General features: G+C 40.7%; 1 protein-coding gene across 1 annotated transcript in view; it reads left to right on the forward strand.

The window, feature by feature from the left end:
- Positions 1-14,182, forward strand: part of ablim1b (actin binding LIM protein 1b) — a 74,328-nt gene extending 60,146 nt beyond the window's left edge. The window contains exons 14-23 of the mRNA XM_030773116.1: positions 968-1,015; positions 2,433-2,579; positions 8,077-8,162; positions 8,370-8,484; positions 9,964-10,025; positions 10,448-10,508; positions 11,967-11,974; positions 12,709-12,765; positions 13,243-13,323; positions 13,455-14,182. Coding sequence (XP_030628976.1) covers positions 968-1,015; positions 2,433-2,579; positions 8,077-8,162; positions 8,370-8,484; positions 9,964-10,025; positions 10,448-10,508; positions 11,967-11,974; positions 12,709-12,765; positions 13,243-13,323; positions 13,455-13,568 — 779 coding nt within the window. The 3' untranslated portion in view covers positions 13,569-14,182. The remainder of the gene's footprint in view (positions 1-967; positions 1,016-2,432; positions 2,580-8,076; positions 8,163-8,369; positions 8,485-9,963; positions 10,026-10,447; positions 10,509-11,966; positions 11,975-12,708; positions 12,766-13,242; positions 13,324-13,454) is intronic.
- Positions 14,183-14,433: the final 251 nt, after the last annotated feature.

The following is a 14,433-nucleotide window of genomic DNA, read 5'->3' on the forward strand; positions in this document are numbered from 1 at the left end:
AAAGTTGTGAAATTTGGCACCCTGATTGGGGACAGTCCCCTGAATTTTTTCACCAAGTTTCATGTCTGCACCTCGAGTGCTCTAACGCCACCAATAGGTCAAAGTTAGAGGTGCATTTACGCATGTAACTTTTGAACTGTGAGTCCAATTTTCAAAAATGAGGTACCATTGGATTCCTTGGATCAAGCCAAGTTCAGCACACTCCATGGTATCAATTTCTGCCTTATTGCATTTCCTGCCATATTGGATTTCATGAAGGAGTTTAAAATTTTTTTCACAGGCCACAAATTTTGTCCAATCTTCCCCAAAACAACTTTTTGCCTCGTAAGTGTTGATGTGTTTCTCTTAACAAAAGTGATTCTTCTGTCAGGTGATACTTTGGGAGATCCAAAAGATGAGACATGACAAATTGTAATATCTGCTTAATTGACGTGGCTGTGACATATTGGACCTGATCAAAACATTTCAACACCAACATATTTTGTCCAATCTTCACCAAACTTAGCACAGATCATTTTCACACCAACCCTCAAGAAGGTTTTTAGAAGCATTTCTGATTATTTTGATTTTCAAAAACAAATCTCATATCTCAGTTACACCCAATCTTTGGTCAATTGACATAAAACTTGCCATCACTGCTTACAGCCATGCTTTTCACCTGGTCAGATGTGGTTGCCATGGCGACTCTGTCCCGCTTGGCCCCCTCCTCGCCGCTTTTGCAGCTCTGTTGTTTTCATATTAATGTCCTACATCTTTACACCGGTCGATTCATTGTCTTATTCATCTGTGTCTAGAACCTCACTCCCCTCAGAACCTTCTGCCCATACATGTTTTTGTTTTTGTTTTTATTTTTTTTTTTTTCCCATGGCAGTCATATTCATTAGTCCTTTTCATCTCAATACATGATCATTTCTGTCATGTCAGTTCGTGATTTTGCTGTAATCGTATTTTTTCTTTTATTTGACAGATCAAGGCACCAACATGTACAGGAAACCACCCATCTATAAGCAGCACGGTACGCCTCTTTGAGTCTTTCATTTGTGCCGAATTACTGTCAGTCATAACAGCCAGTAACTTCCCTGTGTTAGGAATGTGTCCAGTAGCTTCCCTGTGTGAGGAATGTGTCCAGTAGCTTCCCTGTGTGAGGAATGTGTCCAGTAACTTCCCTGTGATAGGAATGTGCCCAGTGACTGGTGTATTCTGGATCATGCTTGTGTGTTATCATTGGTGTAATGGCTTAGCATGTGTTGTATATAGTTCTAATCCAAACAAACTGAGGGCGTGTTACTCTGGCCTCAGTCTGATTAAGAGGCTGATCATTTGTGGTCAGTTTGGGCCAAATATGAGCCCACATGTTTTAGAGCTATGTACATGCCCGCATGTGTGACTGTATGTGTGCGTGTGTGTGTGTGTGTGGGGGTGTGTGTGTGTGTGTGTGTGTGTGTGTGTCTGCGTGTGTGTGTGTGCGTGTGTGTGCGCGTGTGTGTGTGTGTGTGTGTTTGTGTGTGTGTGTGGATGTGTGTGTGTGTGTGTGTGCGTGTGTGTGTGCGCGCGCGTGTGTGTATGTGTTTGTGTGTGTGTGTGTGTGTGTGTGTGTGTGTGTGGCCGTGGGTGTGGGCGTGCGTGTGTGTGTGTGTATGTGTGTGTGTGTGTGTGTGTGTGTGTGTCGCTCTCTGACCATTATTTTGACTCTACCCTGTATTTGTACATTTGTGTCACTTCATTTTCCCACCATAATGTGTGACATCACATCGTTATTTTCACATGTAAGTACTGTTTGAAGTCATTGTCTCCACTCTTACTTTCTGATTCGTTATTTTTCTGTCTTCGTCCTTCTCAATACTGACTCACTTCACACTCAGGCCTCTCTGGGCCCTGTTTCCTCTAAACTCTTGCTGGCTTCACTCTGTAACTGCACTGTTGACTCTGTAATTACATTGTTTGAGGTTACGGTCTGTAAGGCTCTCAATGCTCTGAAACTATAGTGCAAACTCCATAGAGCGGTAGCCACAGAGACTGGGCATCTCTCTCACCACAGTTACTCATAAACCCTAACCCTAACCCTAACCCTACTCTAACAGCTAGTCAAATCTGTCACTTTTAGACAGACATGTACATCCACTATATGTATCTAGCATAACTTAGCATGCTGCAGATATTCTGTTAAACATGTGCAGTATTGGCCATGAAGAACATCAAAGCTTCATGACAGTTCCTCACAACCTTATCTTTCATTGGAAAATTCACACATCCTAAAACACATCAAAACTCCTCAGATGCATCCATTTTAGTCATTTAAATTGCACAAAGCATACTGAGGGCGGTTACGAGTTCTGAAGTGTCTCGCTTTGATTGGAGTGGTCACTGCTGCACCTGACTCCGGCTGTTGTTAGCCTATCACTGATAGACAAGTTCCCAAAATGCCAATCTAGACTCAGCTGCTCTGGCAGCCCAAAGCAAGTCTGCTGATGACATCATCAAATCTGCCAAGTTCCCCGCTGCACACGCCCCACGCCCAGACGAAACCCCAAAGATTGAGACTGACTACTGGCCCTGCCCTCCCTCCATCGCTGCCATAGGTATGCCGCCCGCTTCGGATCCAACCAAACCTCCGACTGAGCCACATTCAGAAAAAGCCAAGACAACAGAGACTCTCTTCTATTCATAAACATAACCAAATATGTTTCTGGAATGAGTGTGGCATGTCAGTTTTCTCACAGTGTTTGCCTCTGGAAAGACTACCATAGTACTAGTTAGAGTTGTGGAGACCTTTAAATTCAGAATGCTGGAGCTTAATAAATCAGGGGACTCTCCATCACACAGAACACAACAAATGATAATTCAGACAAAATGCCTCACTAAACCCTTAAACCATAACTAAACCCTTACATCATTACTAAACCCTTAAACCATTACTAAACCCTTAAACCATAACTAAACCCTTACATCATTACTAAACCCTTAAACCATTACTAAACCCTTACAGCATAACTAAACCCTTACATCATTACTAAACCCTTAAACCATTACTAAACCCTTACACCATTACTAAATCCTTAAACCATTACTAAACCCTTACACCATTATTAACCCTTACACCATTACTAAACCCTTAAACCATTACTAAACCCTTAAACCATTACTAAACCCTTTCACCATTACTAAACCCTTAAACCATTACTAAACCCTTACACCATTACTAAACCCTTACACCATTATTAACCCTTACACCATCACTAAACCCTTACACCATTATTAACCCTTACATCATTACTAAACCCTTACATCATTACTAAACCCTTAAACCATTACTAAACCCTTACAGCATAACTAAACCCTTAAACCATTACTAAACCCTTAAACCATTACTAAACCCTTACACCATTATTAACCCTTACACCATTACTAAACCCTTACACCATTATTAACCCTTACACCATTACTAAACCCTTACAGCATAACTAAACCCTTACACCATTACTAAACCCTTACACCATTATTAACCCTTACACCATTACTAAACCCTTAAACCATTACTAAACCCTTAAACCATTACTAAACCCTTACAGCATTATTAACCCTTACACCATCACTAAACCCTTACACCATTATTAACCCTTACACCATTATTAACCCTTACACCATTACTAAACCCTTACACCATTATTAACCCTTACACCATTACTAAACCCTTAAACCATTACTAAACCCTTAAACCATTACTAAACCCTTACATCATTATTAACCCTTACACCATTACTAAACCCTTACACCATTACTAAACCCTTACACCATTATGAACCCTTACATCATTACTAAACCCTTACACCATTACTAAACCCTTACATCATTACTAAATCCTTAAACCATTACTAAACCCTTACACCATTACTAAACCCTTACACCATTACTAAACCCTTAAACCATTACTAAACCTTTACACCATTACTAAACCCTTAAACCATTACTAAACCCTTAAACCATTACTAAACCCTTACACCATTACTAAACCCTTACACCATTACTAAACCCTTTCACCATTACTAAACCCTTAAACCATTACTAAACCCTTACATCATTACTAAACCCTTACATCATTACTAAACCCTTAAACCATTACTAAACCCTTACACCATTACTAAACCCTTACATCATTACTAAACCCTTAAACCATTACTAAACCCTTACACCATTACTAAACCCTTAAACCATTACTAAACCCTTTCACCATTATTAACCCTTACACCATTACTAAACCCTTAAACCATTACTAAACCCTTACACCATTACTAAACCCTTAAACCATTACTAAACCCTTAAACCATTACTAAACCCTTTCACCATTGCTAAACCCTTAAACCATTACTAAACCCTTACAACATCTGTTCGGTTGAATAGTCTTTTTTGATTAGGAAGGCTCCTAACTGAGTGAAATGACCCGGAAGTATCTAAGTGGCAGATATGCTAAGAGCTGGTTGAATTCTCTGAATGTTAAGGAAAGGTGCTTCAATGCTTCCTTTCTTATCTGCTTTAGCGTAGGGTCCACTGTACATTCTTTACCAAAGGAAAGGAGATACTGCTGTCCCACCTTTCCCAGCGACGCACCATTCGGCCGTTCACAAAGACAAATGATCAACATGACCGACACAGGATTTTAGCCAGAGATTTTTAATTCAACATGTTAGAAACTTAAGAATGATGATATGTACAGTAGTAGATTTGTAGGCCTAACATGTTATGGTTTTCATGCATAAATTTAACAGTTATTTTCATACAGTCATACTAATTGGGATTCATGTCGATAAATATGAGTGGACAGGAGGGTGAGCGTGAGCAACCATTCTCAATGTGACGACCATTTCATTTCACTTTAGAGACTGGTAGCCTGTATTCATTTTTTTTATTTCAATTCCAACCTTGGTAATGAAGTAATAATGAAGTGTAAGATAACTTTTACCGTCACATAGTTCCATAGCCTAGTGTAAGATAACATTTACCGTCACATAGTTCCATAGCCTAGTGTATGATAACTTTTACCGTCACATAGTTCCATAGCCTAGTGTAAGATAACTTTTACCGTCACATAGTTCCATAGCCTAGTGTAAGATAACATTTACCGTCACATAGTTCCATAGCCTAGTGTAAGATAACTTTTACCGTCACATAGTTCCATAGCCTAGTGTAAGATAACATTTACCGTCACATAGTTCCATAGCCTAGTGTAAGATAACATTTACCGTCACATAGTTCCATAGCCTAGTGTAAGATAACATTTACCGTCACATAGTTCCATAGCCTAGTGTAAGATAGCATTTACCGTCACATAGTTCCATAGCCTAGTGTAAGATAACATTTACCGTCACATAGTTCCATAGCCTAGTGTAAGATAACATTTACCGTCACATAGTTCCATAGCCTAGTGTAAGATAACATTTACCGTCACATAGTTCCATAGCCTAGTGTAAGATAACATTTACCGTCACATAGTTCCATAGCCTAGTGTAAGATAACATTTACCGTCACATAGTTCCATAGCCTAGTGTAAGATAACATTTACCGTCACATAGTTCCATAGCCTAGTGTAAGATAACATTTACCGTCACATAGTTCCATAGCCTAGTGTAAGATAACTTTTACCGTCACATAGTTCCATAGCCTAGTGTAAGATAACATTTACCGTCACATAGTTCCATAGCCTAGTGTAAGATAACATTTACCGTCACATAGTTCCATAGCCTAGTGTAAGATAACTTTTACCGTCACATAGTTCCATAGCCTAGTGTAAGATAACATTTACCGTCACATAGTTCCATAGCCTAGTGTAAGATAACATTTACCGTCACATAGTTCCATAGCCTAGTGTAAGATAACTTTTACCGTCACATAGTTCCATAGCCTAGTGTAAGATAACATTTACCGTCACATAGTTCCATAGCCTAGTGTAAGATAACTTTTACCGTCACATAGTTCCATAGCCTAGTGTAAGATAACATTTACCGTCACATAGTTCCATAGCCTAGTGTAAGATAACATTCACCGTCACATAGTTCCATAGCCTAGTGTAAGATAACATTTACCGTCACATAGTTCCATAGCCTAGTGTAAGACAACATTTACCGTCACATAGTTCCATAGCCTAGTGTAAGATAACTTTTACCGTCACATAGTTCCATAGCCTAGTGTAAGATAACATTTACCGTCACATAGTTCCATAGCCTAGTGTAAGATAACTTTTACCGTCACATAGTTCCATAGCCTAGTGTAAGATAACTTTTACCGTCACATAGTTCCATAGCCTAGTGTAAGATAACATTTACCGTCACATAGTTCCATAGCCTAGTGTAAGATAACATTTACCGTCACATAGTTCCATAGCCTAGTGTAAGATAACTTTTACCGTCACATAGTTCCATAGCCTAGTGTAAGATAACATTTACCGTCACATAGTTCCATAGCCTAGTGTAAGATAACTTTTACCGTCACATAGTTCCATAGCCTAGTGTAAGATAACATTTACCGTCACATAGTTCCATAGCCTAGTGTAAGATAACATTCACCGTCACATAGTTCCATAGCCTAGTGTAAGATAACATTTACCGTCACATAGTTCCATAGCCTAGTGTAAGACAACATTTACCGTCACATAGTTCCATAGCCTAGTGTAAGATAACTTTTACCGTCACATAGTTCCATAGCCTAGTGTAAGATAACATTTACCGTCACATAGTTCCATAGCCTAGTGTAAGATAACTTTTACCGTCACATAGTTCCATAGCCTAGTGTAAGATAACTTTTACCGTCACATAGTTCCATAGCCTAGTGTAAGATAACATTTACCGTCACATAGTTCCATAGCCTAGTGTAAGATAACATTTACCGTCACATAGTTCCATAGCCTAGTGTAAGATAACATTTACCGTCACATAGTTCCATAGCCTAGTGTAAGACAACATTTACCGTCACATAGTTCCATAGCCTAGTGTAAGACAACATTTACCGTCACATAGTTCCATAGCCTAGTGTAAGATAACATTTACCGTCACATAGTTCCATAGCCTAGTGTAAGATAACATTTACCGTCACATAGTTCCATAGCCTAGTGTAAGATAACATTTACCGTCACATAGTTCCATAGCCTAGTGTAAGATAACATTTACCGTCACATAGTTCCATAGCCTAGTGTAAGACAACATTTACCGTCACATAGTTCCATAGCCTAGTGTAAGATAACATTTACCGTCACATAGTTCCATAGCCTAGTGTAAGATAACATTTACCGTCACATAGTTCCATAGCCTAGTGTAAGATAACATTTACCGTCACATAGTTCCATAGCCTAGTGTAAGATAACATTTACCGTCACATAGTTCCATAGCCTAGTGTAAGATAGCATTTACCGTCAGATAGTTCCATAGCCTAGTGTAAGATAACATTTACCGTCAGATAGTTCCATAGCCTAGTGTAAGTGCAGTCAGATTCTCTTAGCAGCGCCGTTGTCTTTTCCTAAGTCCTTATGAATTTTCCTCTCCGTCTTTCCTTAACCCCATGACGTTTTCCATCGAGGTCAAGGAAAAGTGGATGGGAAAGGACATAGGACATCATTTTTTGACAGTTCAACCGCAGCCCATTACTAAACCCAGGCAGCCTTAATAAATCTGTACTCCATTAATAAAGCTTGAGAGCATTAGTAAACATTTACGCCATTAATAAAGCTTGAGAGCATTAGTAAACATTTACATCATTAATAAGCCCAGACAACAGACAGTTGTACTCCAGCAGTAAATTCTGACAGCCTTACTTTAAAAACATAAATAAATAAATAAACAGTGGGAAAAAAACAGTGAAGACATGTCTGAGGAGTGAGGTCCAGTGAACATTTTTGACTTTAAACCATCCTTTTTTAAAATGTTTTCACCGTTCCATGTCATGATTATTTCTGTCATTCTTTTGTGTAAACAGTCACACAAACACATTCAGATCTGAATGTTGTGGTGACCCGGCAGTGATACTGATTACTTCCTGTCTGTCAGTTTTATTGATGAAGTATTTCCTCTCTGTTGTTATGAACATGGTTAGGATCAGATGGGAGGAATCAGACACGAGATGAGGAAGAGGAGGAGCAGATAAAACGCAGACAAATCCAGGAAGAACATCTTAGCAAGGTCAGGAACAAAGTCCCAAGGGTTATCATACTGAAATGTCTATACACACAACCATAACACAGGCTTTCCTGAGAGCCAGAGGCCTTGCATGCCATTTGAGTGTCGCTGTAGTATAGTCCCTGAAGAGACCCAGCTATCCCTGCTCCAGTGCAAAGCCAATTCATGTAGCCATACAGAACATCCCTTACTGTTCCCATGTCCTCCCAGATCCAGTCAGGGCTGGGGAAACTCATTCTAAAGGAGGAGATGGAGCGAGAGATGACCAGAGAGAGAAACACACGCAGTGTGGCCATGCACCGCTATGATTCTCCATATTCCAACTGCACTACAGGTACTTACCAACATTTCAAATCCTGCCATAACATTTACAGTCACTCCCCCTCTGCGCCACACAATCACATCACCAATCAAAAACAATCACTCTTCTCACATCACCAATCACTACACAATCACTCTTCCCATCACTACACAATCACATCACCAATCAAACACAATCACTCTTCCCATCACCACACAATCACATCACCAATCAAACACAATCCCTCTTCCCATCACCACACAATCTCATCACCAATCAAACACAATCACTCTTCCCATCACTACACAATCACTTTTCCCATCACTACACAATCACATCACCAATCACTACACAATCACATCACCAATCACTACACAATCTCATCACCAATCAAACACAATCACTCTTCCCATCACTACACAATCACTCTTCCCATCACCACACAATCTCATCACCAATCACTACACAATCACATCACCAATCACTACACAATCTCATCACCAATCAAACACAACCACTCTTCCCATCACTACAAAATCATTCTTCCCATCACCACACAATCTCATCACCAATCACTACACAATCACATCACCAATCACTACACAATCTCATCACCAATCAAACACAATCACTCTTCCCATCACTACACAATCACTCTTCCCATCACCACACAATCTCATCACCAATCACTACACAATCACATCACCAATCACTACACAATCACATCACCAATCAAAAACAATCACTCTTCCCATCACTACACAATCACATCACCAATCAAACACAATCACTCTTCCCATCACCACACAATCACATCACCAATCACTACACAATCACATCACCAATCAAACACAATCACTATTCTCACATCACCAATCACTACACAATCACTCTTCCCATCACTACACAATCACATCACCAATCAAACACAATCAATCTTCCCATCACCACACAATCTCATCACCAATCACTACACAATCACATCACCAATCAAAAACAATCACTCTTCCCATCACTACACAATCTCATCACCAATCAAAAACAATCACTCTTCCCATTACTACACAATTTCATCACCAATCACTACACAATCACATCACCAATCAAAAACAATCACTCTTCTCACATCACCAATCACTACACAATCACTCTTCCCATCACTACACAATCACATCACCAATCAAACACAATCACTCTTCCCATCACTACACAATCTCATCACCAATCACTACACAATCACATCACCAATCACTACACAATCTCATCACCAATCACTACACAATCATATCACCAGTCAAAAACAGCCTATAAACAAAAGGAATTGTCACTTATAGTGTTCATGAAACATTTTAAGAACATCTCTTGATTCTTTCTCCCCTGACACTGGGTGCAGACAGTATCAGTGTCCATGGGAATGTACTCTACTGCAGCAGTGAACTCAGTTTGTTTTGTCAGCACGGACTGGTGTATTACTAATACAGACATTTACCTTCCCCTTTACAGATCAGCATTCACCATCCAAAGCCTCTTCTCTGCCTGGCTACGGACGTAATGGAGTCCATCGGGTACAGCGATCCACTGTTCTCTCAGAGGAAGCTATACGTGTTTTACCTGACAAATGTTTTAAGACGTAAAATTCTGTCATGTTAGTGTGTGCAAATTAATTTAAAGTACAGCAAGCCACAAAACAACTTTTGTCAGGTTCTTGTATTATGATTTATTTAGGCACACTGCTAATGTTTGCTTATGCCATTACCGTGGTAACAGTTTGGACAACAATGCATGTGTGAATGTTTTAACAGAAAGACCATGACATAATGTCATTTGTAACGTCATTACATTTACCTGCTGTGTGGTATAACTGGGCACCCAAATAACATGTCAATGGATTGGACTCACACTTCTTGGGGGGAAAAATAGGGGGGGTATTTCCTATGATGGACAGAACTGTCATCTTACAATCTTCTTCTTGCTCTGCCCAATCCAGCCTCAGTCTGCAGACCTGATGCAGTATGAGAGCTACGGAGATGTCAGCAGGGCACGAAGAGGTACCACCTCTGACTTATACTACTCCACAGTACTGTCAGTTATGACTTATACTACTCCACAGTACTGTCAGTTATGACTTATACTACTCCACAATACTGTCAGTTATGACTCACACTACATAATACTGTCAGTTATGACTTATACTACTCCACAGTACTGTCAGTTATGACTTATACTACTCCACAATACTGTCAGTTATGACTCACACTACATAATACTGTCAGTTATGACTTATACTACTCCACAGTACTGTCAGTTATGACTTACACTACATAATACTGTCAGTTATGACTTATACTACTCCACAGTACTGTCAGTTATGACTTACACTACTCTACAGTCCTGTCAGTTATGACTCACACTACATAATACTGTCAGTTATGACTTATACTACTCCACAGTACTGTCAGTTATGACTTACACTACATAATACTGTCAGTTATGACTTATACTACTCCACAGTACTGTCAGTTATGACTTATACTACATAATACTGTCAGTTATGACTTATACTACTCCACAATACTGTCAGTTATGACTTATACTACTCTACAGTCCTGTCAGTTATGACTTACACTACATAATACTGTCAGTTATGACTCACACTACATAATACTGTCAGTTATGACTTATACTACTCCACAGTACTGTCAGTTATGACTTATACTACTCCACAGTACTGTCAGTTATGACTCACACTACATAATACTGTCAGTTATGACTTATACTACTCCACAATACTGTCAGTTATGACTCACACTACATAATACTGTCGGTTATGACTTATACTACTCCACAATACTGTCAGTTATGACTTATACTACATAATACTGTCAGTTATGACTTATACTACTCCACAGTACTGTCAGTTATGACTTATACTACTCCACAATACTGTCAGTTATGACTTATACTACTCCACAATACTGTCAGTTATGACTCACACTACATAATACTGTCAGTTATGACTTATACTACTCCACAGTACTGTCAGTTATGACTTATACTACTCCACAATACTGTCAGTTATGACTTATACTACTCCACAATACTGTCAGTTATGACTCACACTACATAATACTGTCAGTTATGACTTATACTACTCCACAGTACTGTCAGTTATGACTTATACTACTCCACAATACTGTCAGTTATGACTCACACTACATAATACTGTCAGTTATGACATATATTACTCTACAATACTGTCAGTTATGACTTATACTACTCCACAGTAACATTAGTCATGACTCTGTAGCTCTTCCATAAACTTTTTTGGAAGTAAATGAAGTTTGAAGTGACTTGTTTTGGGTTGAACATCATCTGTAATCAACCCGAAAAACAATATGGAAATTTAGGCTATTTAAGTGTGACACAAAGTAAGGTATGTCTCTCTCTCCCTCTCCCGCTCTCTCTCCATCTCTCCGTCTCTCTCTCCCTCTCTCCGTCTCTTGCAGATTTTAAGGTATGTGAGAATACGACCGGTCCTTGGGAGCATGTGCTGTCATTCTTACACACACCATTTGTTGGGTCACACACATTGTGCATCCTGGTCACACACGCTGTCTGTTGTCACACACACCGTATGCTTGTGCTGCATGTGGAGAGCTCTGCTCTGCCATCAGGCCGCGGGGAGACGGCTCAGTGAAGAGGCCTTATCAGTATTAAAAACCTGGACTGGGACTAGAGAACAAACAGCTAATCCACAACTTCACACACACGCACACACACACACACACCTACACACACACACACACACACAGCTACTCCACAACTACACACACCTACACACACACACACACACACACACACACACACACACAGCTACTCCACAACTACACACACACACAGCTACTCCACAACTACACACACACACACATACACACACACACACACAGCTACTCCACAACTACACACACCTACACACACACACACACACATACACACACACACACACAGCTACTCCACAACTAGTCCACAGTTCTATTCTAATAGAGATCACTACACAGTCACGTTGAACTCACTCAGCTGTTAGTTGTATATTTTACAATTCAAGGCTCATATTTGTATGATCTTTCAGAGAGCAAAGTGTTTTTACATAGGGATGACTTTGGCCATAAGGAGAAAATGCTGTGTCACAGTCTTGGCAGCACGTTTAAACTGTCATTGCTAATGTGCTGTGTTTTGTCACCTGTCCAGGACAGCCAGGTGCCCATGGACAGGGGACAGTCTATGCCTAATATGTTGGAACCAAAAGCAAGTATCTAATATTAAGTCTAAATATAATGCATCTCTCCCTTTCTTCCTTCTGACCACTTGAGCTCTCTGTGTCCTGATTACCCCGCAGTCTTCACTCTCCATAACCACCAATCCATTGCAATTAAAGTTTTAGACTTGCACTCACACACACACACACACTCACACACACACACACACACACACTCACACTCACAGACACACTCATATTCATATTCATATTCAGATTCAGATTCATGTTCATGTTCTTATCACCAGATTTGTCCTGTTGCTCTGAGTGACGGATGACTCCGCCCTCCCTCCTTCACAGATCAACAGAACTGACCCAGACAACTGTGTGTGTGTGTGTGTGTGTTTGTCCTGAAGCTCTCAGCATGCATTCGCCTTTTCCAGCCTGTTTGCACAGTGATGTTTTGTGTTTGATGAATGCCTCTCATAGCATTCTCCATAATGACATCAATCCATCCTTTTGTGAAGGTGTACCCATATGAAATGCTCATTGTCACCAACAGAGGGCGCACTAAGCTCCCAAAGGATGTCGACAGAACCAGGCTGGAGGTGAGACCCAAGAATGTGCCAAAATCTTCACTTTTTCAAACAAATTCAGTGATAAACCAGTTCAATCCTCTTCACTTTCTGTCATGACATGACATGTCCCTCCACCTTCACGCATGTCACTCTCTCCCCAGCGCCACCTCAGCCCTCAGGGGTTCTTCCACATCTTCGGGATGGAGATCCAGGAATTTGACAGACTTCCGCTGTGGAAACGGAATGACATGAAGAAGAAAGCCAAGCTGTTTTAGCCTCTTCCTTTTCTCTCACTCCTATAATCTCTGAGTTTTTCTTTTCCTTTTTTGGGTTGCTTTCAGACAATTTTTTGTGTAAACAAAAAGCTATTTTTCTTTGCTTCCAAAAAAGACCACTCCTTATTTTTCACCTATATATCTCCTTATTTTTCCTCTGCACCTATAAATCTCTTTGGGAGTGGATTTGAGGCTGGAGGTGCTGTGTGATGAAGCTGTGAAGAGGAGCAGAGACAGCAGAACAGACTGTTTTCCTGCTCTCATTAAAGACGCCCCTCTCCTCTCCCCTTTCCTTCCTGCCCCTCTCGTTAAACAGGGCTGTAATTTCAGGGCGTGGGGGGGGGGGTGCCTCGGGGACATCGGCAGGGGTCTGCCTCTAAAGAGGCCATTAAGGTGGGGAGAGTGTTGGGGTGTCCTGTGCCCCCTGTGTGGTGAGGGACCTGATGTGTGTTAACTGGGGGAAGTGGGTATTCTGGTATGGGGTTGAGAGGTTGAGAGAACCGGATCGACTAGCCAGGGGTCCCGCTTCCGCTCAATCCAGGCCGGAGTTCTGGAACACATTAAAATCCAGGCAAAGAGAGAGAGTCATCCGCTACTCAGCAAATCGGCAGTCACCCCCCCCCCCCCCCCCCACATATGCTCAGCTCTGCAACCCCAACCCCCCCCCCCCCCCCCCCCCCCCCAAAGACAGACCCTGAGAACGGCTTTGTCTCTCAAACCTTCCCTGGGAATTCTACTCTGAAACCTTTTACATTCATTGAACAGTCATTTAAGGTGATGGAGATTTGTTGGAGACAAAGTTCAAATGCAAATGGAATAGTCCACAAGAGGGCGGACTTGTGTCACGCGTGCGTGTAATAGGAAT

Source organism: Chanos chanos, chromosome 5 (genome assembly GCF_902362185.1).
Source record: "Chanos chanos chromosome 5, fChaCha1.1, whole genome shotgun sequence".
Lineage (NCBI taxonomy): Eukaryota > Metazoa > Chordata > Actinopteri > Gonorynchiformes > Chanidae > Chanos > Chanos chanos.